The sequence below is a fragment of the Nothoprocta perdicaria genome, unplaced genomic scaffold (genome assembly GCF_003342845.1).
Source record: "Nothoprocta perdicaria isolate Ctin4 unplaced genomic scaffold, notPer1 scaffold_355, whole genome shotgun sequence".
Classification (NCBI taxonomy): domain Eukaryota; kingdom Metazoa; phylum Chordata; class Aves; order Tinamiformes; family Tinamidae; genus Nothoprocta; species Nothoprocta perdicaria.
This window is the reverse complement of record NW_020455594.1, coordinates 541,099-567,257: the sequence shown is the minus strand read 5'-3', so window position 1 is coordinate 567,257 and position 26,159 is coordinate 541,099. Positions and strand designations below refer to the sequence as shown.

General features: G+C 35.3%; 1 protein-coding gene across 1 annotated transcript in view; it reads right to left on the bottom strand.

The window, feature by feature from the left end:
• The window catches only part of LOC112951538 (rab GTPase-activating protein 1-like), a gene marked incomplete at its 3' end in the record, with an annotated part of 42,799 nt that overhangs the window by 5,792 nt on the left and 10,848 nt on the right, over window positions 1-26,159 (bottom strand). The window contains exons 2-11 of the mRNA XM_026044253.1: window positions 22,809-22,976; window positions 20,416-20,614; window positions 19,296-19,506; window positions 18,518-18,692; window positions 17,954-18,114; window positions 17,264-17,374; window positions 14,370-14,436; window positions 13,915-14,017; window positions 12,218-12,384; window positions 7,845-7,989 (exon numbers count right to left, since the gene is read on the bottom strand). Of these exons, the coding sequence (XP_025900038.1) occupies window positions 7,845-7,989; window positions 12,218-12,384; window positions 13,915-14,017; window positions 14,370-14,436; window positions 17,264-17,374; window positions 17,954-18,114; window positions 18,518-18,692; window positions 19,296-19,506; window positions 20,416-20,614; window positions 22,809-22,943 (1,474 nt within the window). The remainder of the gene's footprint in view (window positions 1-7,844; window positions 7,990-12,217; window positions 12,385-13,914; window positions 14,018-14,369; window positions 14,437-17,263; window positions 17,375-17,953; window positions 18,115-18,517; window positions 18,693-19,295; window positions 19,507-20,415; window positions 20,615-22,808; window positions 22,977-26,159) is intronic.

Sequence of the window (26,159 nt, the reverse complement as noted above, 5' to 3'; positions counted from 1 at the left end):
TTGCATGTGATTTACATGAAGGACAGTGTTTTAAACTGGCCTGTAGAGATACCGCTGGGATGGAGGGAGGATGTTCAGATGACAGGGTTTGCGTACAGGGCATCTGTTGTGATATATTAACAAAGGCAAACTAGGTGTCCCCAAAAAAATGGTCTCTTTCAAAAATCTATAGGGAAATTCAGGAACAAACTAAAAAACATGAATCTAATTGCAAAGATTGGCAGCCTATTAGATATATATAATTTTGTGCCTACTCCATTTAGAAACACTCATTATATAAATTATTCATTATATGAGTAGACAATTTGGAATAGAGCACAAAGAATTGTATTTTAAGTGGCCCRGCACTAACCTTTATTATGTTGCAATACTCTATTGACTAGACTCAATTAGAACTTTTCTCCCCTTTTAAAAAACAGAAGTCATCTTGTAGAATTAAGAAAGTTGGCAAGAAACACCTCTGCCACTCTGGAAAAAAAAATAAACTTTGCCTCATTATTTTTGGTAACCAATGATTTTTGAAGTGTTTTCTGATGTGGCCTGTCTTCCACACAACAGGGGCACCACTTTAGATATAGTGTGATCCAGAATAGCCTAAAAGGCTATTTTTAATGGAAAACAAAGAGAACTCAAAATTACTATAATTATCTTTGGCATCAAAGAACAATAGAGGAGTTTGTACGTGCTTTTATCATAAACAGTCATAAAATATCTAGAGACTCACAAGACCACTCTATGCAGTAAGATGGGAATATACATTTGGAAAACCTGCAAAATTGAGATCAGCCTTAATGACCTCCCTGCAAAATTCTTTTTTTTTTTCTGAAAAATCTTTGTCTCTGTGCTTTTTTCTCCAAAAGAACTGTTTCTTTCCTCAAAGAACATGTTCTCCAGACTTCTCATTATTTCTAATTTCTCTTATCCTTCAACTAGTCTATTTTTTTCAGAAGAGAGAGGTTCAGACAAAACACTTAYGCATCAAGAGTTCAAAAGTGAAGAAAAATTATAACTATTATAAACAAACACACCAAGAGAATTAAACATACACATTTATGTGCATGTATAGATACAAATACACACAGCGTGCACACACACATACACAGTTTCAGCCTTATCTTACCCCCCGTTCATTTTAAGAGTATATGTTTTCTGAGCCCCARAATATGGAGCATGGAACAGTCTTCAATGACTCTCCAGCAGCACTAATATATTGTGCAAAATCTATAACAAAATAATTTGATAGAACAACTCAGGAAAAACTCAGCACAGAATTTCCTCACGGATCAGCCAATTGACAGAGTCTCTGGAACAAAAGTAACCAAGGATGCTGACTGGTATTGTCCATCAGGAACAATATCACAATCACAATTCCCGTGATTGACAGGAAATGTCAATCACATCAATATAAATTAAGATATTAAAACCTTTTGAATATTTCAGATCTCACTGCTTTTAAAAATAGCGAGAGGGGTGGCATAAGCCTACTATTGCTTTTTACTTAAGAGTTCCTTTAAACATTACTCTTCTCAACCACACTTAACACCAGTTGTATACATATACACTATTCTTCCAATAGCTCCAGCTGCCCTTGAAGAAATCCATGAGATGAACTGAAGTATGACTTGACTATAATAATATCTTAGAAGTCAAATCAATTTACCGATTAATCAAAAAGACAAATAAAGCAGAGTACTACACTGTTGGTTCAAAGGAAAAAGTGAAGTAGATACTAAAATGAGCGTAAATGCATGAATATCATAGCACAGAAAAATGAACAGGTGAGTTTGCCCACTGATGTGAAGGAGGAAAAATAGACTAAGTGAGTTTCAATTGAGAGCTCTTACAAGTGAAATAAAGAGTAGGTGGAACAGAGAAATAATAGAGCCTGAGCAGGCTGAGCAGGGCAGCAAAGCTTGTAGGAGAAAAATTAGGTCATGAAGGTAGGTGGGAATAGAATGGGAATATTTCAGAAGAGAGAGAGMGGTTTTTATGTAAGAGAATAAGGAAAATCAAGGGGGAACTGAAGCTGGCAGCATATTATCAGAGCAAAAAGATATAGATGTTACTGACACAGCATCATTCAAAACACACTAGATGAAAGGGGATCGTGAGAAAGGCCACAAAAAAAAAGTTTCCATTTATAAGGTAACAGGAAATTACAGAGCATGAACTGAAGTTTTGGCAGGAAAGACAAGAGAAAAGCAAAGTTTAAGTCACGAAATTATCTTGTGTCAAATAATACGGAGTTTCAGCAAGGTACAACTTTCCTATGCACTACAAATTATTTTACTGAAGATGAAATTCAAAATATATTTCAAATTATACTTATGGAATTAAATCATCAATAAAGTTTGCATCAGGAAAATAAATTTTAATTTAGAAATAAAAGGTTTCAGAAATCTGAACAAAAAACTCGCATTAAATTCTGCTTACAAGAAAGACAATAATAAATTACACATTAACTTGAAGAAAAATAACTAATTCAAACAAACATCTGCTGAAACACATATAAAGATAGTAAAAACGAAAGAACAGATATCCAAGTTCTTCAATTAACAAAGAAAAGTAGTACTGGATTTTTTTTTTTTTTTTTTTAATGACCTGTTGAAGATATGTCTATGTCCCTTAAGGCTATTCTAACAAGGAAAACAAAAGTGAAAAATTCCAGAATTCTGGAAAAAAATCAAAAAAAAAAATCAACAAACAAACAACCTCTATATGTCAACAGTGAAAGCTGACGGAAYAGCACAGGAGCAGCTGTGTCTTTCACTCACAGTCACATTCATGCTGCCTACAATAATGGCATTGATAAATRTTATATAGAAGTTTGTGTTTATGTGCAAAATGTCTTAAATTCACATGCTGACTAGCAAGCACAGAGGAGACTGAAATCATCTTGTTATTCGAAGTGGTTAATCAAATTGACTTTTTCTTCCTTTTACATGCAATAAGCATTTCTGAATTTAAAATTCATCTTAGTCCCATAGGATGTAGTTTCTACATTAGTAATACATACACATGTATTACTGCCATATGAAATACAACTAAAAAAAAAATTGAAAAAACCCTCAATTGCATATCCAAATCCACCTGCAGAAACATGGACAAAGAAATGATCCTCTGTGTTTTTCAATGAAGATATTGGGGACCGCCATGACATACCTAAATTTGGTGTTTAAGTGCTTAAAGATGAGGAAGGGAGTGGAGGAAATGATTGCTTCTGCTCAGTAGTTCTGCTCCCACACAGATGACAAAGACAACTAAATGCTGCAYGGTGGAGGTATTCTTGTAAATATAAACATCTTCCAAATGTGCTAGCTGAAAACTGGCATCTTTGAGAAGATGCAAGAAAATCAGGTTTGAGATGCTGCCACAACTCTAAGACAAGRCAATTCTTATTGCCTTATTATAATTTCAGAAATGTGTAGATTAGTTTGATATAACCAAATGCAAAACATTATAAACACATTAGAATTGTGGACTGCCCARTATTTACTTAAAGTGACAAGGCACTGTTCAAGCCTCTGATTATAAAATACTTTAGGATTGGACAAAATACTAGAAAATTAAAAAAGACAGGCACCGCACTCTAAGGTCAACAATTATTTATAGAAAGTTGAGGAAAACTATATATTGAGAAAAGTATTTTTAATCCCCTTTCTTTAAAGGTGTTTAAATAAGCTTATTTTTTAACTCATGCAAAAAGTGAAGTTATGTGAAGCYAGTATGGCCCTCTAAGGCACATGCTACTTAAACTCTGGCTCTCGTGACAAAAAYATGAGAAGATCCTCTAGTAGCAGGAGACTCTCATTCTTAACAGGCCAATGGGATGGCAAATCCTTTCTCAAATTACCTTCAAACTACTGCACTGTTCATAGGTAGACAAGGAAAATAAGGTAGTTAGAAAAATAAAGTGCTCAAACCATTCAAAATAACTGGTATTATCTGGACAAGGTACAAACACCAATTTATCCTCATTCATTAGAGAAAAACRTCTATTTTGTATCACAAACTGAAGTGCACTCAAGGAACTGAAAAATCCCTCAGTTTTGAAGTCATCTCTTTCATTCAGCAGGAGAAGCAGCCACAAGAAAAGCTAAAGAGCCCAGAGATTCTCAGGAACTATTCATGAGCCACACAGCAGAATCATACACAGGGAATTATCTATTGCCTCAAACGGATCTTATCCCAAAAAGCATCCACACATATGTTTCCAAGCAGACCACAGGCAAATGCGGAGATCTGGGCTATATTCCAGTAATCTGAGACCCCCCATCAGGTGTCCTTCGCTCTATTTCCCTCAGAAAGTAAGGCTGGAAATAATTTTCAAATTCTCTTGTAGTTTCATTACGATTCATACTGGACTTGCAACCCCAAAAGTTCTTCAAACTGAGAACATTCAAAATATTTGCCTTTTGAAGGCCATGCTTGAATGAACCATTTTAAACATAGCTCTAAATATCAATACAATTTCCATCATCCAGGGCAAATTAAAAGACACACACAGCTCTTCTGCACTTTTTTTTTTATATATATATATATATATATTAAGAAAGGGTTCATATTCCTTCTGTCAGCACAATATTAGCTACAGAAGCCAACTGAGCTAATTTCTAATAAAAAAGTTTAGCTCATAAAGCATGAAAATCTAGGGAATGGAGACACAGAGARTATTTTCTTTTCATTTGAAAGCTAACTATTCACATTCCTCAGAAGTAGCTGAGGAATTTTAGCCCCTGCAACCCTACTTTGTTTTGCATTTTGACAAATAAGCTGTTCCTATGAACTACATGAAACTATGTATTTTAATTTGGATAAAAATGTAGAGTTGACTTTTTTCATATTCCTAATGTCATTATTCCCACTCCCTAATCCTCATTTGTTCACATAAATCTGCATCACAAGCCCCTATTTTATCACAGAGTATTCTTAATAGCTATTATTGCCTCCCAAATTACCATCTCTTCTGCTCCTGCTTCCTGCTTTTCCACTCCCAAGAACACTCTCTACCCATTCGCATTTGACCCAGCACCCCACTATAGCACTGCTGATCATCTCCGATCCCTTAGGATTGCCTACTCCTCACCTACTCTCCCCACACAGCCTTTCTCTGCTGTCCCATCTATGACACTCTCAGATCTACCTGATCATTGCAGGATTCTCTATCTTTATTTAACTTTCATTGTAAAATTTCTCAACTTCCACACTGCATTTCAATATCTCATGCATTATTTTTTTCTAATAAAAAGTATCTCTTTCAATTTATTCTTGGAGTTTACAGCTACACAAAACCCAGACAGAATCTAACACCCTGTTAATGTTTGTTTTATTTTTTTTCTGCTGACCCTTCTTCCTCCTACAGTTTAATATTTTTACAGCACTTCAGCTTATTAAAAACCAGTAAATAAGCACCAAGCACATTTCGATAACATTATTGTGGTTATAGGTCTACTGCTTATGGATTAGGATCTGCTATGCTGTCAAGTGGATTCCTATTCAGTTCCCTGTCATCAGAAAAGTAACACCCAATTATCACAGAAAATCTATTGCTTTAACAAAACAAAGGCACAAACCCAGACATACTGCACTCCTGGGAAGCATTTGAGAATTATTCTGTAATTCACGTTCAGAATCTTCTTTTTGAAGACTTGGTAGACATATTATCTTTCYCTTACAAATTAAAATATATGCATATATAAAATTCTAACCACTTGAAAAATTTAAGTTTAAAAACTTAAAAATATGCACTAGAACAAGCTTTTTTCAAAAAAATTATTAAGTCAGTGCAATTAAAAAATGTCTTCCATTGCAACGCACTAGTAAACTGGTAGTCTTTTTCTTTTCTAAGCATTTTCTCCTATTACGAATTATCTGGYTTTGGAATATCTGCTTAGGAAATCATGTTTAATCTGTAATGACTTGGAACAAGAGCAAATAAGCAGACACTTGGGATCATATAAAAATTCAGAGGGAAAAAAGACATTCAATTAACTTACAGTCTACTTGAAAGACTATGGAAAGAAACACACTATGTCAGGCTTTTAAAACAGAATTGCTTCTATTTACCTCCCAACTACATTCTGCTTTGAAAGGAACACTAAATGAATTTATAAAATAGTCTCTTGAAATTCTGTATTATTTAGAAAAAAAAAGTTAAAATATATAAATAGCCAAAGACAGGTCAGTTTCACATACACTCTAAGCAAGCTCTGCTGCTAAAAGAAACCAAGCTATTCTCCCGCATCTCATTTGTCACCGTCTTCTCTGCTCTATAACCTCCTTGGGAATGCCCCTGCTGCAAAGCAGTTTTCTGCCATCCTCAACCATACACATGCACGAGCAGACGCTTCCTCCTCCCGTAGCACTGCACTACGGCGAGAAAGCCCCTGCAGCTCCGTATGGTTGAATAAGGCACTAAGCAAATCATCTCTGGTTCAGCCAAGAGTGCTCTACACTTTCCTGCAATCTTTTACTAATAAGGAACTACACACTTTTCTCCTTACTGCTAAAAATTAAATCCATTTTATTTGAAACCTCTCCAGGAAGTGTAACAACTTCCTCTCATATATCTGAATCTATTCCTAAATTACTTTTAAGAGAATTAAAGAGAACGCTTCTTATCGAAGAGTGTTCTTTAARATTTAGATTGGATAAGAAACTTTTAGTAATAATTATATTTTTAAAAAATATTACCTAAGGTTTCCTACATTGAAGATGACTAGGTGGCCAGAAATAGCTACTACAACATTACTCACTTTTTAAAAAATGATTTGATGATGATCTGAAATATCTATAAGTAGCTATGCATAATCTTTATGAAGACCTTTACCTTTTATACAGTTGTATAAGTTAAAAAAGATGCTTAAAGCTACAAATGTATTTATGAAATATATGATATCAATTTTCTTTCTCATGGAAAACATGTTTATTCACTCTCATTACATAAGACAGCTCACTGAGGTATATACAGAYATGCATGTCACATTGGAAGTACACAAAAATCAGGCTAAGTGAAAGCAAGATATACATTCCTACAGCATCACGCAGATCAAATTGCACTGCATAGTGCTTTTGAAGTAAACTGGGTTATATTCTATAGAGTAACATTCTATATGTCCGAAAATATATAGATAAAAAGGAAAAAAGAGAAAACAGATGATAATCCTCAATATCTGTAAATAGGAGCATAAACATTTAGCCTATAGAATAAGAAAGTCCTTTTAATACAATCTGTTCAAGTATGGTAGAAAGTTGAAGAAACCATATGGCCAGGTAGCTACTATCCTGAGCTCTAATGAAAAAAGAAATCTTTCTTCTAAGGCTAAGACAAGACTCTGAACTGAAGGGGTTGTGTTCCCCTCACCCATGATCATAATTAGTACCCTAAAAAAAGACAAAAAAAAAGAAGAGAGAGATTTATTTAGAACAACTCGCAGTGACTCATTTAACCTCCAGATCCACTAGGATTGAAAACTTCTAGGCAGAGAACACTTCATGTAGTTTCCATGAGAACAGGGTGACATCATCATATTTTTCATGTCTTCTCTTAGGAAGCAGTCTACATTTATAATATGGAAACTACATGAGGAAGCTAAGAGTTAATAGCATATAAGTTGTTATGCAACCTTGTTCTACCAAACAAGCTACAAATATCTTCTTACTCTATAACTCAAATATCTATCGTACAAAATATCCATAGATATTTGAGTTATAGAAAGCTTAACCACAAAACCAAGAGATCAGATTTGTAGTAATTATTATTAACAATAAAGTATTCCCAAATATCAATTTCATTAAAAGCTGACTTTAGAGAAAAATGCCATTTTTTACTATTCGTTACTTACCCTCTTCTGCCTCATCCTCCAGGGATGACATTGGTCCTCCTCCACTTGTTGGGCTGGCCAGTTCTTCATCTCTGGCAGACTCTCTTTGTAGACTGACAACTTCATAAATCGCATCTCCAGCACTTGTGTGGCTTTTCCCTTCAGACTAAAACAAAAGACATATATACACACATTAGGTCTGCCCATTGGAGGATAGTTCTAATGATGTTCCAAAACCAAGGCAAAATTTACATTAATCTCACTTGAGGGACTGAAGAATAACTTGCATACGACTCCCTCAAATTTCTTTGCAATGGCATATGCAGACTGGCAGCAGTATAAACTGTTTTTTTTCAAGTTTTATATTGAGAAAAACAAATACAAGTGTGCTGTTTCCAAAGCTGCCTCTGAACCACCATCTTAACCAAACATGGTTCAGAACTAGGATTAATAAAATGCTTTACTATTTAAACATAGCTTTAATGAGATGAAGTCAAAAAGAAAAAACAGCAAAAGACGCAAGGCGAAAAAAAAGTTCATACCTTTTAAAGGTCCAAAATTGTGAAAGTCTCCTATAGTGGTTATTTATAAAAGAACAGAAAAACTCATCTTTGTTACAGAGAGTGTAATATGTAATACATTTCTTTTCAGTGCAGAAATCTACTGACTGTACCTAGCTATAAAATATATAACAGTTTCATGCCTAACRTACTTGTATATATCAATCTAGCAGTTAAATTCTCTGGAAAAATTGAGTGTGGTATTTGTAATTACATATATTTGAGTCCAGAACATTTTCAGTGGAAAGCACTTTGCTCTGCAAAAGCAGTTTTTCCTCTCAGATTCATCTATATAGGATTTCAATAATGTTCAGGGCCAACTACCTCAAAAGCTGAGGGTGAGTGGAGTTGTTTGCTTTGTATTGTTTTTACTTCTGCCTGTTACACTTAAGAGTTTAATCCAGGTCTTTCCTGTTCAATGTATCCACTTGGACTTCCATATGGAAAGGGTAGTTACCATTTTTCAAATATTTGAAACACTGTTGCTTTAAAACACAAGTTTTAAAGCAAGCCAAGTATTTGTTCTTCCTCTGATTTACAGTTCTGAATTCAAAGCTGTCACTCAGTGAATCATTGTGATTAATGTACCTGTATAGAATTGTATAAAACTGCAAAGTAATAATTGCATTAAATGAACTAGAACCAGCCCAAAACTTTCAGATACTTCATCCCTTTTTTTTTTTTTTTTTGCCTTTATCATTTTGCTAAAGTAGTTAAAATACGGCATTTTTGAGCACACTAATACATCAAATTAAGCAAGGAAAAACATCCAAAAAAAGGCAACAAAAAGGCAAAGGAAACAATTTTATTTAGGGTATGTTCATAGTTTTGCTATTYAAACTAAATGAAAGACAAATATGCTTCTAAAAGGAAGAAATCTAATAGCAAGTTTACAGAAGACGTAAAAAAAAGTTTGATAGCAGAAATTCTACTAGAAAAGAAACAAAGAAAGAAAACCAACAACAAAACAAAATGTTCTTCCCCTTGGGAAAGTGCATGACACCTTTTGCGGGAGAGAGACATAAACTGCCAGGCAGTACTTGCAATTTCAACAAGCTGCTGAAATTCTTCAGTTGGGTAGTTGAAAGAGGGGCTGCTTCAACTGACACAATATAAATCATTTTATCCTGAGCAATTCTTTCTGGTGCAGTTTAAAGATATTAATCACTCAGATCTGCTTCCCTTCAGCCTGAAGATACTTCCTAAGACAGTCATGTGCTTACACTTAGCAGCCAGTTTTGCCAACTTCTGAAGTTCCTGATGAACTTCAGGGAGAAGGTATAAATCCCCTGTATTTTATAACATTTAGAAGGATGATATAAGAGCTATTATCTGTTTTATTCTTCCAGAACACCATTATCAAGTAATTACAAAGCTCTTGACTAAATCAATCAAAYGTTGATGTCACTAATGTTATTAATCACCACTACCCTTTTGAGGTGAAAGAGGCATGAGCAGCAGTACTGATTTTCCTGTGACTTACAAGAACTACAAAGTCTGCAGTTCCTCAGGTAGGTTCTGGTTCACCTAAATGACCCCATTTATTAATGCCTGAGCTAGCTGCCTACAAGTATCTGCCTTTATCAAGAACGTGTTCTGACCAAGAAGATATTTGCAAGTAATAGTGATATATGCAGGGCAATCCTAAAACACCACCTGGCCAGCTACGCTTCTGTCGTTCCTCACACCTGACTCTGCTTCACCAACCAGGTTTCACACTATTCAATTTATATGAATCTTTCCTCACCACAATTCTGATTTTTTTTTTTTTTCAGCTGATAAGGGAAGTTCCCCTCCAGCTCTTGCAATGAAATACAATTTTACTGCCTCCTTCCCTTTTAGCATCAGCAAAAGATAATTCTTCACCAGAACTGGTATCTTGCTCAGAGTGCCYTGATCAGAAGCATCGTGCCAAGGCGTCTGCCTGGTAGAGCTTGGAACTGTGCCTAACATATATGTTACATCTCCCCCACACACCAGCATACTATATTTGCACAAATGAATGCAAACATCATCCCAACAATTTTGCATCATCAGGTGAGCTACAGCACAAGATCCTTYGTCCTGTGTAGAGGAACCGTCTATCCTTGAAGCTGAGACTTCTGGAATCAATCTAATTTTGGGTCCCTAGAAGCCACTTAACTGCTTTCACCACAAGTTCTTAAGTGTTTGATCCCAACGTCAACTACAAAGTCATTGTCCAAGGAATAAGAGTATCCTGAGACAGCGCCTCTTTCAAAGGTATCCGCAGGAACATCTGCTAATTTTGATGTTGATATTTRGCTGAATAAAAATCTGTTACAGGTCTACAGAGAGGCCTACAGAAGAATCCTCCCATCCATCACCAGTGGATAATCTCATAGAAGAGTTACTATGATTAAGTGTTCCTTTTCTAAAAAATCTGCAGAACAGCTCCTCGGAAGTAGGAAGAAGTGCTAGCATGCATTTCTTCGGGGAGAYGAGGCGCACACATGTCAGTCATTGCATTATAAAAAACAAAACAGAGAAAGAAAGCATCCATATTATTCAAAAATTTAAAAGGCTATTTACTTAGAGGTTATTTAGAAGGTTATTTAGAAGAAAACGTCAGTTATTTAAGGATCAAATCACTGCAAATWCACTCTGCTCAAATACATGTTTTCAAATGTACTGTTCAAATTTACAAACGTATTTATACTCTATATCTGCATATGWTAGTAGTTTTTCTCAAATTTTCTCAAATTCCAAGTTACTATGTTAAACTCTAGAAGAACTACAGAAAAATTTTTGCATAAGATTTACTTACTCAGATGTTAAACACAACAGCACTTTTGTCATGTCTCCTCAACATTTTTTTTTCAGTGTAATCCACAAGATAACAGCCCACAAGATAACAATTAAATATTTACTTTAGAGCCTAAATTAAATCACTCTTCTTTGGCTTCAAGCAAAGAGAATAGCTCCCTATATKGCAAAGTCAGCCTATACTATTGATTTTTTGCACCAGAACCACAGGAGAAGTCTGATAAACTGGAATATTTCAGGGGAAATAATTTGCTAAAAACACTTTAGTCTTCAGTGATATTAAAATACTTCATGAGGTTATGAATACTGACAAAAATTACACAGATAGTTCTAATTTAGCACATAATTGCAACAATAATTTCCTTACCATCACCTTTCATAAATTTCTGGGGCAGAGAAGGAAAGCAGATTAAATCAAGCGGGACAAGAATCTACCATGAGCAGCCACCAACATGAAAATGCAGGAAACATATCTACACATCAGAACTTACTTTTTCAGATGAACTCTTACAAATTTCTCTTTTGGAAAACATTAAAAAAATATAACTTCTCAGATACTTTGAAATAACAGTAGTGACAGTCTGAATCTTAAACAATTGCAAAAGGCTTCTTTGACTTTAATTGATTTCATTCTCCCAGGAACCTATTCTCCAATTGCTAAGCCTTTGAACCTCAGCAGTGAGAATTTCCTTTTGTTAGATATAAACTAGTTTTACAATGAAAAATGAAAGACCCATTTCCTGATTTTACCAGTCTAATGGACTTGTTTTGGATACAAAGTTATCAATTCTTACAGTGGTAAGTAGAGAAAATAAAATGGCTTWTAAAACAAATGGTTGCAACTCATTCTAATTTGTGGGTTACAGACATATTGATTCTTTTTCTATACGCTACTTAAACACTATGCATCAAAACATTACAGAGGTAATTGGTTTAAAAAAGTAACACTCAGGATTCTTGTTACTTTCATGGAGTCAAAATAATTTAGACAAACAGAGTACCCTTAGCAACTACAACAATAAAATAAGCAAACAAAACCGCCCAAGTTACCTGTTTTAGCTTCATGTAAAAAGTTTCTGTGAAGGTTTTTCTGCTGAAATACCAGAAACGTTCATTAGCAGGATACACACGCACAAGAGTCTCCAGCAAGAAACGGACAGGCTCTACCACTTCGGTGACAACCATATCCACTGCAACAGTCATGAATACACGTTTATCTAAAACACAAAAATAAGTCACATACAGAAAAAAGCAGTCAATACATTTCTCAAAATGACAAACAAAAATTACAGAAGCAAACTCCRGTTGAAACTGAAACCTATTAAATTACTGATTCTCTTGCAAGCATTTTATTTGTCTAAATTCTACATTCTACATGTCTGCATAGGTAAGAGTATGCATTAATCAATACTCCAAGCAACTTCAGTAACTTTCTAAAACAAAGTAAATCTGTAGGAAGAGAAGTCAATTGTCACACAGATAAAACAGCATTGAAAGACACGATTCTTATCACAAGAAGACAATTGCACAGAAGAAGGTAACATTGAAAAGACATAAATCTTATGTTTGAGGAAATAGATACGTATAACAAATCCACATCAAGCATCTCCCACATCATTTCCAGCTCAAACCCTCTCGGAACTATAAGAAACACTTGGGACCGTTTTAACATTCATGTCCATACTCTGCCAGGTAGGACTCAAAATTCTCCTCAGGTAGAAAGGCTCAAAAAATAATCTCTCCCTGTCCCATGCTCTGGGTCACACAGTCTTTATCAGAGCAGTAAAACATGGAGCAGAAGTCCTAATCTATAATAGCTATCCCTTTCCGGTGCTGAGGCATAACTCAAACTTTCTCAAGTCTTGTAGAATGTAGGATGAGCTGACCAGAAGATCCCACTCAAATAGTCCAAGATCATCTTGCAGGTTCAGAGTGCAAAAAAAAAGATCCTGCTTCCAAGAGCACTCACCAGTGGGAGGTAGCAACCATCACTTTGCATGTCAGTTGCTGTCTTTCTTGAAAAAAAGCACAGCTTTTAAAAATAAACATTTAGAAACAGCTAAGCTCTCTTGTCTGCTCAGATCAAAGAGGCAAATTGTTATTTAAAGAAAAATATACACACAAGAAGACCCAGCTGTATCCTTAACTGTAAAATGGGCCAGGCTGTGCAGCGAGAGTTTTGCACACATGCTACAAGGCAGGAAGAAATTGGAAAATTCAGCAGCAAAAAGTGACACTAACATGTACTTGGATGTGTCTTTAAGTAGCCTCTGCCTTGCGACAGGAAACCAATTCCAGCTTTGCACGACAACTTTACATCACCACTCAAGGACCCCAATGCACTTCCATCAACCCCAAACTGAAGGAGAAGTAGTGCCATTTCTAAACAATTCGCTCCAAAGCATAAGGTAACATAAAGCATAAAAGTAACAGTAATGCCCAGGATTTATACTGCTCTCCTGAGTATATCAAGTGAAAAAACACTTTCTTAGAACCAATAATATTGATAAYTGAGGAAAACACATGTAAAGCCCAAATACTAACCTACTGGGACCAAATCAGTAATACATAGCTCAATGAACAATTATTCACATTGCATTTGTTTATATAGGCAAGTTCTGATCCTAGCCACAGATTATTGGGATGTCATGCTATAAGTACTCAGATATACACACTATGATYCCCAAGACAACATAATAGATCAAACCTATGCCAGATAAGACAAATTTACAGATGAGTTTAATTACCTTTAGGAGTTTCCTCATTAAGTACTACAAACGTTGGCATGTTAGGATTCCACATTCCAGTAATCACATAAGCCTTCCCATCAGAACTCTTTCCCATGGATTCCTAAAAACAAAAACATTTTGGATTTTATTAACTATTCTAACCAAAACCAGTGAGTGTTGAGAGGTTAAGAGCTTCAAAGTAATACCGTAAGTAAGCTCAACAGAGRATATGATCTAATGTTCTGAGAAAGGATATTAGGCAAGAAAAGAAAAGAAAAAAGGCTACTGTATATATGGAGCTGAAGACAAGAGAGCATCGACATGCTTTAATTCAGTGTTGGTGACAACGGACATCTTTGGGGGAATGTCAGCTATTGTGTTTTCAACTTATGAGCATCTGTAATGGTTGTTAGCACAAAGGATCAGTTATAAGAAACTTGAAAAAATTAAACTAGTCATGAGTTCAGTATTACCATGTCCAATAAATACATATCACTGTTCTTTACATTTCGTCCAGGACTTAGCAGCATACCAAAGCATCTGTAAAATAAATAATAGTTTCAAATATAAAAATATTTAACTTTTTTTAAACATAGAAAAAAACCCTTTCCTAAATTTTTATTAGTGTTCTATTACACACTAATATCAGAAAACTCCACAATATGTACTATAGAAGTTACAATGAAATTATTTTACAGAATAAGGATAGAATTGGTATCCTAGCTGTGAACAGGCAAATAGTCTTAAAGATGACTTAAAACACTGACTTTAAAGATATCAGCCATTACACACACATTAGTGTAAGAAATTGGCAAGAAGAAATTCACTCTCACACTAGTCTATTTTTAAAAAATGCTTTTATACAATTATATGAAAAGTTGGTACTTTCATATGTTCTATCCCCCATAATGTCAGTAGTCCTTAAAAATACCATCTGTTAAAAATAAAGGAAAAAAATGCTAAGTTTAATCTTGACAAGGTAATCTTGTACATATTTCTGTGATTTACAGACACAAGGATCTTTTTTATTCACTAAGCTGCATTGCGGATCTGTGAGACAGTAAACMTAGGTGAGAAACAGGTCAAAAATGTAACTGTTCCTCGACACAGAGTCCTAATGCAGCATAAACTGCCAGATTTCATTTTGCCCAGACACATTCTATACCACCTCCATTATTATCCTATGTAAAACAAGGAGTGATCTGATAAACAATTTACAGGCTATGTAGCTTCCTGACACCCTTTCCACAAGACTGAAGATCACTACTCTTCTAGTTTATCTGCTACAGAAAACGCAAAGGCCAATGTTCAGTGGCAGGCAAATTATCTGTGCTTTTCGAAGACACAGGCTCACAGGATCCTAGCTCATGCTGTGCTCGTCTCAGACGTGCACAAGTTCTGATATAAGCCAGCCAAAGTCTTCAAGCAGGAGGTCTCCAAAAAMACAGCCGCTGGAAACAAGCAACTATTTCTTGCAAAATAGATGCTTATGACAATTGGCAGCACTTTGCCAACCAACCAGTAATGCCAACCAGCTAGTCAATACTCGATACACCAGCTCTAAGGACGAGACTTCAAGCATTCCAATTTCAACCTCAGGTCCATCTACAGAAGTTGGGATAACTGTGTGGCTAGTCTTATACTCTCTCAAGTCCCACTACTAACTCCTCTAAATCACCACATTCCATAAAGATTCCCTATCCTAGAAAAGAGATCTATGCTTTATTCACAGATGAAAGGCTTGACAAAATCTTTGTGAGAATACACACTGACCAAGCAACCAAAATACTCTACAGGATATTTTCTTCACATAGTGCTTTCCTAAATGACTCAAACATACAGGTTCACATATACGCAGACACTATGGATTGAACAGCAGGCTATACTTTTGTCAGTCCCAAATATAAACATTCACACAAAGCCACAGTATAGGTTTTATACCAACACACAACACAGGGCTCAACTTCAAACTCTTATTAAGGGAAGTGAGAAGAATACCAAGTCTCTAGCCCAATTCAGAAGTGCATTGAGTTAAAGGGAGCGGGGGGGGAGACTTAGTCCGTGCAGGTGCCAAGTGAAGATGCCAGCTCCCCTTCCCCATATTTCAAGAAGTCTTCCTAACCAATATTTCCTGCTGCAAAGCTGGTCTTTAAACAAATTCTCATGCAGGAGCACCATCACGGTTTTCATTCCAAGAACTGGCCATTAGTCATTCAGCAACATGAGACAGACACCRCTAAGCTGTGAGTAGGTGTTTTATTGCCTGGGACATTTATAGATTTTATTTTTAATCAATATTAGGAGAAGGAAAAAAAAAAAAAAAAAGATATGTTCTGCTTTTGTTACTTCAGCCTGACAATTTTTTTTAATTTTACAAATACCAGAGACTACATAATTTAAAATTATTCAGAATTGCTTAAAATTATTCAGAAATGCTCAACACACACAGAACTTACCATTATTCATCTGAATTTTCAAGCCAAAATTATTCAACTAAGAACAGACGGAATATAGGATTTTTTTTTAAAGTATCCGCCAAAATGCAATTTTATAAACCAAAATAATTTCAATAAATTAAGTTTCCTGTATTTTTATTTCTTATATAACATTTGATCTTCATTTTTGACAGAAGAGCTTGAAAACAAGTGAAGAGATAATTCTTAGTTTGGATTTTTGATTCTCCTCTTATATTCAACTCACTATTCACTAAAACTGAAACCCCACATTGTTAATTCTTTCGGTAAGATTGCCATCTGGTGGTGTTCACTATTTTTAAATTCAGTTATTGAGAAGGAGTTTTCTAATTTAAACTAATCTAATCATTACTGCTACCGTAATAACGAAATTTCATTAGATCCGGATGATATAGGTTACTAAGCCCACATAGCAGCTTCCCACTGTACCTTTCTTGGATGCTAAGTTGCTTCATTAAAGATTCAAATAATATATATTTTTTCAGAGCATCTTATAAACGACGCTCTTTTTTTGTTACCAGCTACTTCATTCTGAATATGTGAAAAATAGTACTAAGGCACGATTCAGTGATGGCTATACCAATTACACGGCTTCTATAAAAAAAAAAAAAAAAAAAAAAACCACACTTCACAATGTACAACTAGAACGCTAACTCTGCAATTCTGACATCTGACATCTGTAATGTGATTACTTGAAAGGAACATCAGAAGTATCTTCCACACCAGTAAATATGCCTCACAAAAGGGGGAAAAAAATAATAATTAAAAAAACTCTAACTTGAAGACTAGAAATTTCTCCTAGTTGTGTCCAGGATATATTAATCTCTAGATTCTTGGGAGATGAACATACATCTATAGGAAAATTTCCTGGTGACATTTTATACCGATCTTACCTCTCAATGGCCAGTTCTTTATTGGAGAGTTGTTGGACTGTAATCACCACTTTCTTCTCAATTCCCTGTTTAAGTTTGAAATAAAATTTCTCTCTATCCTTTGGCACAGGGCTAAAAGAATAAAGAAATAATTCTCCTGAGCATGGGTATAGATGGTTAGCTGTTAACACAGAGGAGACAGTAGTAAACTGCTTAGGTTCTCTATGTCTCAGCACTGCAAAAAGATTAACTCTTATTATCAACTCTTYATTTCACTCCCCAAATCTTGTTAAGTAAAAGCTGTCTTTTAAGTAAGAAGACTTTGTTTCTCTGTCCTTTCCAATGCTCAGAGAAGTTTACAGTTCTCTAAATCATTAACAARTTTGGATTTTGTACCTTTAAAAACAACAAAAAAAAAAGATAAAAAGAGAAAATAAAGTGCATTTATTTTGGAAAGATGATTTCATAGAAATTTGTAAATGACTTCTGATTATCTTTTTCATTTACACAGGCCTACCTTGGCTATCCCTATCTAAAGTATGCTTTAAAAATACAAATAAATAAAAAGCTTGTTTAATCTTTTTACTGAAAATATACAAAGAAGAAAAAGCAAAGCAATAGCTTCTTGCTTATAAGAGTTAACTAAAGAAACCAAGGCAGTCTCCCTATCAGTTAGAAAGATTTCTACTTTTCATTCTTCATTCAGATTACCTAAAATTTCCTTTTCCATCATCTTCTTTGACTTCTAAGGAAACACTGAAAGTGTACACATCACTATCTGGAGTAGGAAGAACAAAGTCCTTAACATTATCAGATGCTTGTTTGGAAGAACGTTTGAATGCTGTTGAGAAACTATATAAAATCCTGCTGACCTGCAGAAAAGCAAAAGAACAGTATTATCATAGATATATGTATTTTTTGAGTAATATTGCAATATATTATCCTAAGGAATAAAGTCTCAAATATATGAAAGGTTTTGAAGGCTAGATGGCTAGATTACCATCACTTACTTGTCTCTCCCGTTTAAAAAAAAAAAAAAAAAAAAAAAAAATCAAAAGCCACTAGCTGTTTGTTCTTGCACATGTTGATAAGAAACGTTTCTTTTTTTCAACATCTATTTGTCAACATTACTAAAACCTCTACTCTCAAATACACTTTAGTTCTTCCCTAAATGTGAGTAAATGTAATGATCCTACATAAGTCTCAAAGTCTAAACTGCAACGTTAGTCTGAATCCCACTGATACAAGGACCAATCCCCACCTCAAAAGACTTACCGCCTCTTTAATCTCACAGGAGAAAACATGAATCTGGAACTCTTCTGTTCCACAGCTGCTTTCAGTAAATGCAAAACAGTCACTCTCTGAACTCCCGTTTTGTCCACGTACACAAAACAACACTTTGTAGATTGGAAAAGAGGCTTTCTCTACGTTGCTTGATTGGTCTATTATCCTGTTAAGGGAAGGAACAGGACCAAAAGATCATTCAAAACAGACCAACCTACCTACAAGATCTTTCAGCAATTAGATAAACAAATATCTACATTAGATAAAGAAGTATCTCAAACTCTAACTACTCCTAAATCCAAGTATACAAAATTTGAAAACTGATAAGTAAGCAGTATCACATTCTATATCATTATCCATATGCGACAACCCAAACGTGAAGCCCAAACAAGTGATAACGTTTCTGCTTTGAGCTTCAAGAGACTGATACCCGAACCCGCAGGTATGTCTAAAGTGCAGGGAGCTCTCAATTCATGAGAATGAGCTCCCCAGACAAAAAGGCATCTTATCATATCTGAATGAACAAGCAAGCAGAAAGATATGCTTTGTAATATATAGTTGTTATACAATGCAAATCAATATATTAACTTGGGCTACTTTTTATTGCCTCACAGGAATTTCTCAAAATTAAATGCCTTTAGCAATAATTTTAGTTACAAATCCAACTAATTTCTTTCATTTCATTGTGGAAGAAGGAAGCCCTAAGTTGAGCTTTGTCTGTGCAAATAATAAAAAGTAAGAATAAATAATATATCCGTGTGTGCACTACCTTACAGAGCCTTCAGGAACATTTGGAACATAAAGGGTCACAGATAATGGGGCTTGACTTGAGGACTTCATAGCTGCCATTGCACGCAACGCTTCTGGTTCATTTCGAGGGGCAGACACCTTCATGCAACCTAAATAAGTCAGTTTATTAAACAATACGCTGTCCTCTTCCAGGGGTTCAATGGGGGAACAGGGTCTTGGTGTAGAGATTTCTGGAAGAGAGAAAAAAAAAAAAAGTTTAACCACTTGTCTTTCTTTTTACATATTATTTTCTGAGTGAACTCAATAATAAAAAAAAAAAATCACCTAGTAGTTCTTTTTTCATTCATGCTAACGTACTACTCTGTTTTAAGCCCTTCAGTCTGCAAAAACTGCACCAAACAAAAAGCCAGTAAGGCAAGTTCTCCAATATGCAGCATACATGCAAGTAAAAGGGCATTTCCATTATATTAACTTATGTACCTCATTCTAAAATGGAAAAGTGTGTGTGTGGGGGGGGGGGGTTGTTTGTTTTTTCATTTTTTGGGTTTTTTTGACAAATAAATACGATGGGATATATCTGATCTGACACCATGGAACTGCCCTGCATACTACCGAGGAAAAAAGAAATCTAACTTAAGGTCCATAAACATGGCCACAACCTTATATTTTAATATTAGAAAAAAAAAAAAAAAAAGAAAGAAAGAAAAAGTAACTAAGAATTTTCCATTCTTTCATTTGTATGTCCGAAGGTGATGGAAAAGACCTGAACTCTTCAGTAAATTATTCCTTTCTTATACCCTGTCTGAATGTTATTAAAAATGCTTTAGGAAAGCACAACTGAAATATCTTGTCTCAAACCTCAACTCCAGTGCAGTTCAGCTAGCTACCTGAAACTTAAATCTGACCTAGGGCTTAAGACAAAGTAAGTACTATTATCTTGACCAAAACAATTGATGAGCATAGGGTATCAATCTGACAACTGTCTACTCCAACCTTGATCTGAAAAGGAAAGGAGGCTACAGGGTATCTCCAGTATAGTTTTGGGATGGAGTCCCAGAAAGCCTTATATTCRTTTTAAGATGAATTTGAAAACACAGAGGGAAAAGCTACCACTTTGGGGAGAGATGGAGCTCTCTTACCAGTACCTGAAGTAGAAGGGTCTAAAACAAGGTTCAAGGATAGCTGATTTGTGTGACTTGCTGATACATCTCCACCTGCCTGGCTGCAGACATCAGCGCAACCTTCCTGCTCAGCAGTATAGCTGTTCTGCTCTTTTTCAGAATCCCTCAGGATCTCCTCCATTGCCTTCTCCAGTTGTTCATCACCATTTGAAAACACCTGTAAGAAAACAGAGATGACACTTGAAGAGCTACTTGCATGAAAATATTATTTACAAACATGGAGTTAGACTAATTGTAAAATGAAATTTGAAATGAAACATGAAATGAAATTCTGCTAAACAAGAGAATACACTAAGTACCTATGACATTGTATCATAACACAACTGARAAAGGGCGGTAATATTAAATGACACTGACCACACAAGACTTTCGAGATCCACTGAACATTTGTGGCCRTGATTCATTATTTCTTTCTATTTAACTAGATAATAGTACTAAAATTAGCAAAGAAGTTGCTATGCTAGAAAGAACCAACCAGTAAAAAGAGAGTATAAGTATTTAATAAATTCAAAGTGGAAAAGGAAAAAAGAAGGCACAGCTTACTGTAACGTCAACTTCTCAGGTAGACAGAATTTAAAAAAAAATGACCTCAACACGAACCAAAAAAGTTGTGCTACCCTGGGCTCATTTAGATGACCAAAATAAAAATAACTGTAGGTAGCAATACTTGAAAAGTAAATCAATAATATGCATTATGTAATGTATACATGTAATACTGTACAATAGCACATATATACTTGAATATATAATTTAAAACAATACACACATTTTTTCACTAGCCAGCTAGTGGGTTTTTGTTTTGTTTTGAAGATTTATTGAGAATAAAAAAAAGCACAGCATTCTCCATGAAGTCAGATGTTTTTGAAAAGATGATCGGAATACAGTTTTGTTTCCCTTGGCCATTCACTATTTCAATCAGCTCATGACTCTCTGCCAAACTCTCATATCTCCTGAAATCCAGCTCACTGAYCTCTATGTGTTTATAGAAAATAACAGGCAACAGAATAACATGCTTCTGACAAGCAAAAGGCACATTAACTTTATGAATGCATTTCTTACATAGTTCTCCATCTGTAGAACTAGTGCATCACAAATCAAGGTACAGAGAGAACAAATAATCCAGCCACAGTCATGTACTTCCCCAGTCACATACCATGACAATAGTCGAGCCAGCCATTTGCATTCTAGTTTCACATGCCAGTCTGTTGCCCTTCCCATGAGTCAACATTGACAGCAATTTTTCTGTACAGCAGAGGATGCTAACAGTTACCTAAAAGCTCAGTGCAGAAGTGCACTGGAGCCCTAGTTTTCAGGGTGAACAAAATTCAGTCAAAAATAACCCCAGTACATATAATTCATTTGTTCTCACTCTCAGTAAAACCAGTAAAAACTACAGACCTCCCATTGGAATTTCAGATTTGTCCCTTCAGGTCCTCCATTCAAAACAAACAGGGAAAGAGACCTTGTTGCAGCCTTGTTTTATAGAAAATTCTACTTTCTTAGCAATATCCAATACATTTCAGCTATTTCATCTATCCAACCACAGACAGGAGGTGAGCAAGTGCCAGGGAAGGGCAAGCAAATGGTGACAAGACTCATTCAACATAAAATACAGACTTCTACAGRGGCCAGATTTCAGGGTTTAAAAAAATAATTAATTAAAACGGATCGTGGTTTCTATGTCCAGCCCACACACCTTTTTCCCCCAATACGGTTACTAAAGCAGAAGTTTAACACGCAAACGGAAATCATCCATTTGCATAAATGCTTAGCAGTTTTTTAGAGACAGACAAAGTGCTTATTGTCACCTCAAGGGGGCAAATTCCTATTGTCTCAAATCAGTCAAAAGCAATAAATCACAAAAGCACTGCAACTGAGATGGAGATCTCTAATGAAGCAGCTAGGTGTGATCCCAATGTTAACTAAAATATAAACTAAATTAAAACACACAGAAAAGCAAGATCTTGTATGGTCTATATCCATGTGGCCTGTTACTTTTTTTTTTTATGAAAATAACCTTCATAGTCTCTGAATCTGAAGTAAAGAATATTTCTTAAGATTCAATGTTAAACTGATCCTTCAAATAGATTTTTAAAATCTTTTTTTTTTTAATACAAAAATCCATAAAATGTTAACAAAGTTGATTCCTAAAGAAGTTAGTATAAGAACAACTGAACTAACTGTTTCGGCCAGGCAGACTTGCTTAGTCTGAGCTTTTAGCAATGAGTAATGACCAAAATTACTGTCTTGTCAAGCACACACAAGTATCTTCAATCAAATACTCAAAAGAAGTTGCAATCTTTTATTCAAGGAGAATCTTAACATGCATTTAAAACAAAGCGGTAGTAAACCTTTAGCAGAGGTTTTTCATCTCTCCCAGAAGAGTCCTCCGACTGCTGATGAACCAGGACAAATTCTTCATTAATTAACATGGATGCAGCTTCAGGAACTCTGTCGCCCTTGCTAAATGAAGTTTTGACTTCCATATCAAGTCTGCATTCTTGTCCTCCCACATCAACCTAAAAAAGAAGCAAAAATATCAAATAGCAAGTTTGGAAATTATAAATATGTTAACATGATGCAATAGGAAGCTAGTCAAGTAATACTTAACATTATATGAATATAAGAAAACCTTCATTTCATTGGTGTAGAAATTCATTTTCATTAAGCAATCACACTTCTCAGCAAGTGTGATTTTAGAATGTCTATTTAAAAACCCTGTGATTCAACAGCATTGTTGTTGAATTGTTAATGTGTATTAACAACAAACATCTATATTTGTGTATTCTTCAGCAAATTATCAGACATGGAAAAAATATATATATATCTCAGGGCTTGCACTTCCCATTTTTGATCCTCCAGCGCCTGCTACCTCCACTGCTCTAATTTTTGCCTGAACAGATAGATTTGGCAACTGTTTTGTATGGTAATATAATGGATTAGTGTTCAGATATTCTCGATAAATATCACACACTTCTACTTACAGTAAACTTCAATATCCCAGTTCCTGAGAAATATTAGATTACCGAGGGCTAGGAGTTTGTGTGCTTAAGCCACAGAGCTGTGGCACATAAAGGAAAGGGGAACAAGCTGCACATTCCAACGCCTTCTTTAAACCCCAAACACATCGCCTTGATGTCAAAGCAGGGTACAAGAGACCCAAAACATTGTTCATAATATCCGAATATTTAACACTCATCAGACCCAGAATTTCATTTCAGCATAGTCACCTGAAAGGTGTTCAAAGAAGGAGAGTTCAACTAAACTCCTATGGTGACTGCTGAACACGTGAAGCTTTGCCTCACATTGCCTTCCACAGTAGCGTCAATGCAGAAAGAATGCTGTGCCCGCATCACAGTTAATGCTTTAAAATACTAAATGATCAAGGAAAAAAAAAACTACAGATACATATCTACCTATAGAGAACAAAAACCACCACCAACAACAACAAAAGCAGCACTCCTCAGGRAAAAAAAAAAGAAAGAAAGAAAACCAAAGACTTGCAAATCCTGCCCCCTTGTGAAGGGGCATCACTGGCRTTACTACACGCGACTGTCTGGCAACTTAAATAGCATGGGGGCAGATACTGGTTTCAATACACAAAGATTTTGCAGCATTTTTGTAACCACAGTCAACATGTTTTCACTCTTTCAAAGATTTGTGCTGCTATACATATTCATAAGCATAATTCTACAAAGAGATCATCTTCCCTCTCCCTATCCCAGAAACAATTTTACCTGATAATCTAGTGAAGGCAATATACATAGAAATGCTCAAACTACTAAGGAACTCAATTCTTCAGAAAACTGACTAGGTAATGCAAGTCTTGTATGAGGAAAAAAAAAGCCACTAAACTACACCTATAATATTTAGACAGAGATTACAAATTTGGATTAGCAGTTTAGCTCTGATGTCTTTCACATACCCAGACTTAAGTCTCACAGTGCTGAATATTGTACATAGAGATGAGGTAATGTGAACTCCACCCAAGCTTAGGCTACGGATTCATTGCTGAAATAAGTTGTGGAGCTTTTAACCATATTTCCTTTAAAGGTTTTTCCGGCAGGAGGGGAAAAAAAAAGGTATTGATATACAATGTTAAAAATGTCACAACACGTTTTATTAACTCTAGGGTTTTTTTTTAATCTAATGTCATGTTGTAAAATATTAGTCTCAAACTTAGATATTGTTTACAGTTTGCAGAGTCAAGTTCAAAACTATTATTAATTTCAAAGTAAATCCTCAATACAAAAGTGATCAGTTATAGAATTCTTCGAGGGCAAATAGAAAGAAAAAAGCATAAAATGATGTTGCCCAAATAGAATACAGACTGAGTAATCACTACCCTGCAAATTTACACCAACAGTAGAGAGTAGCAGTCAGTCCTGCTGGCCACATCAGCAGCCAAGATCCAGTTTTTCAGAAGCCTCCTCCCCTCCCACCCTAAACCTATTGTTGGACTTTGAGAAGACAACCAAAAGCAGCCTTTGTGACCCCTTCTAGCCTATTTGTAGAAAGGATGGAGCACAAGAAATGTTGTTTTGACAAAGTTTTGTCTCGGTCTACTTAAGTTTCATACAGTGATTTTTTTGCACATACCTGTGGGAAAATGATTAAAGGAGAAAGGCAAACGCTTACATTAGCATAGCACTAGTTCTTTCTGCATCAAAATGAGGACTGACAGGCACACTGTGAGCTAGAAAAGGTTTCTGTGGCAATATGTTAACACTAAAATCAGTTACCACTAAAGCTTTATTTTTTTTAATCTGAGGAAAAGAAAACAAACAAAAAAAAGAGAATTATAAAATACTTGTTCCTGCCCTATGTGGATTAAGGCAGTTTGGGAAGTCTTTTTTTTTTTTTTTGTACATTTTAATCAGAAAGAATATGCAAAGTTATCAACACTAGCTGACTACAAGGTGTTTCTCATTCAATTTAGACACTTGAAGCATACCATACACATTCCTGTGATTGCCTTTGAGATGCAATGCATTCAATATCTCTAAGAGCATACTTCAAGTTTGGCTGAGATCAGCTTAACTACCACATGAGGTGCAGACACATAGGTCTTTCAGCCATAACTATGCAAGCTGAATAAGTTCATCGGCCCCAGGCCAGCTAACTCCAGCCTTTCATTACTGCCTACTCTAACTCGCTATCAGTGTAATTCATGTGAATACTCCCTGTCCTATTTCAAACAAAAACTGCATTCACTTGTTTAGTCATCAAAATTACTTTAATTGGGATGAGCTACAAGACATTCACACAAACAGGTCAAACATTCGGAAAGTAAACACCTCAAGCAGAAGAGTAACCCTCTATTATTGGTCACAAAGGTACAGTTTCAAGAAGGTGGCTAAAAACAAGTCATGTCTTCTACAAAGAGAATCTCTCGACTTCAATATCAGGAAATTTGCTATATGAACATTAAAAGCAATATTCTAGATTCCTCRTGGAAAATGTGTTATAAAGATGAAAGTCTCTGAACGAACATACTCTTCATTTCCTCCACCATTCTAGTCTCATGCTATTTAGAAAGCAAAAGCTACACATCTAACACAGTATGACGTGGGTTTGATCAAATGCAGTTTTTAAATGCCATAGAAAAACACAKTTTCAAAGATCACAATCAAGACATTTTAAATTTAAAAGTCTGAGTAAGGTTAATGTCAGAGTTTGAGACTATAGCTGAGAATCTCAAA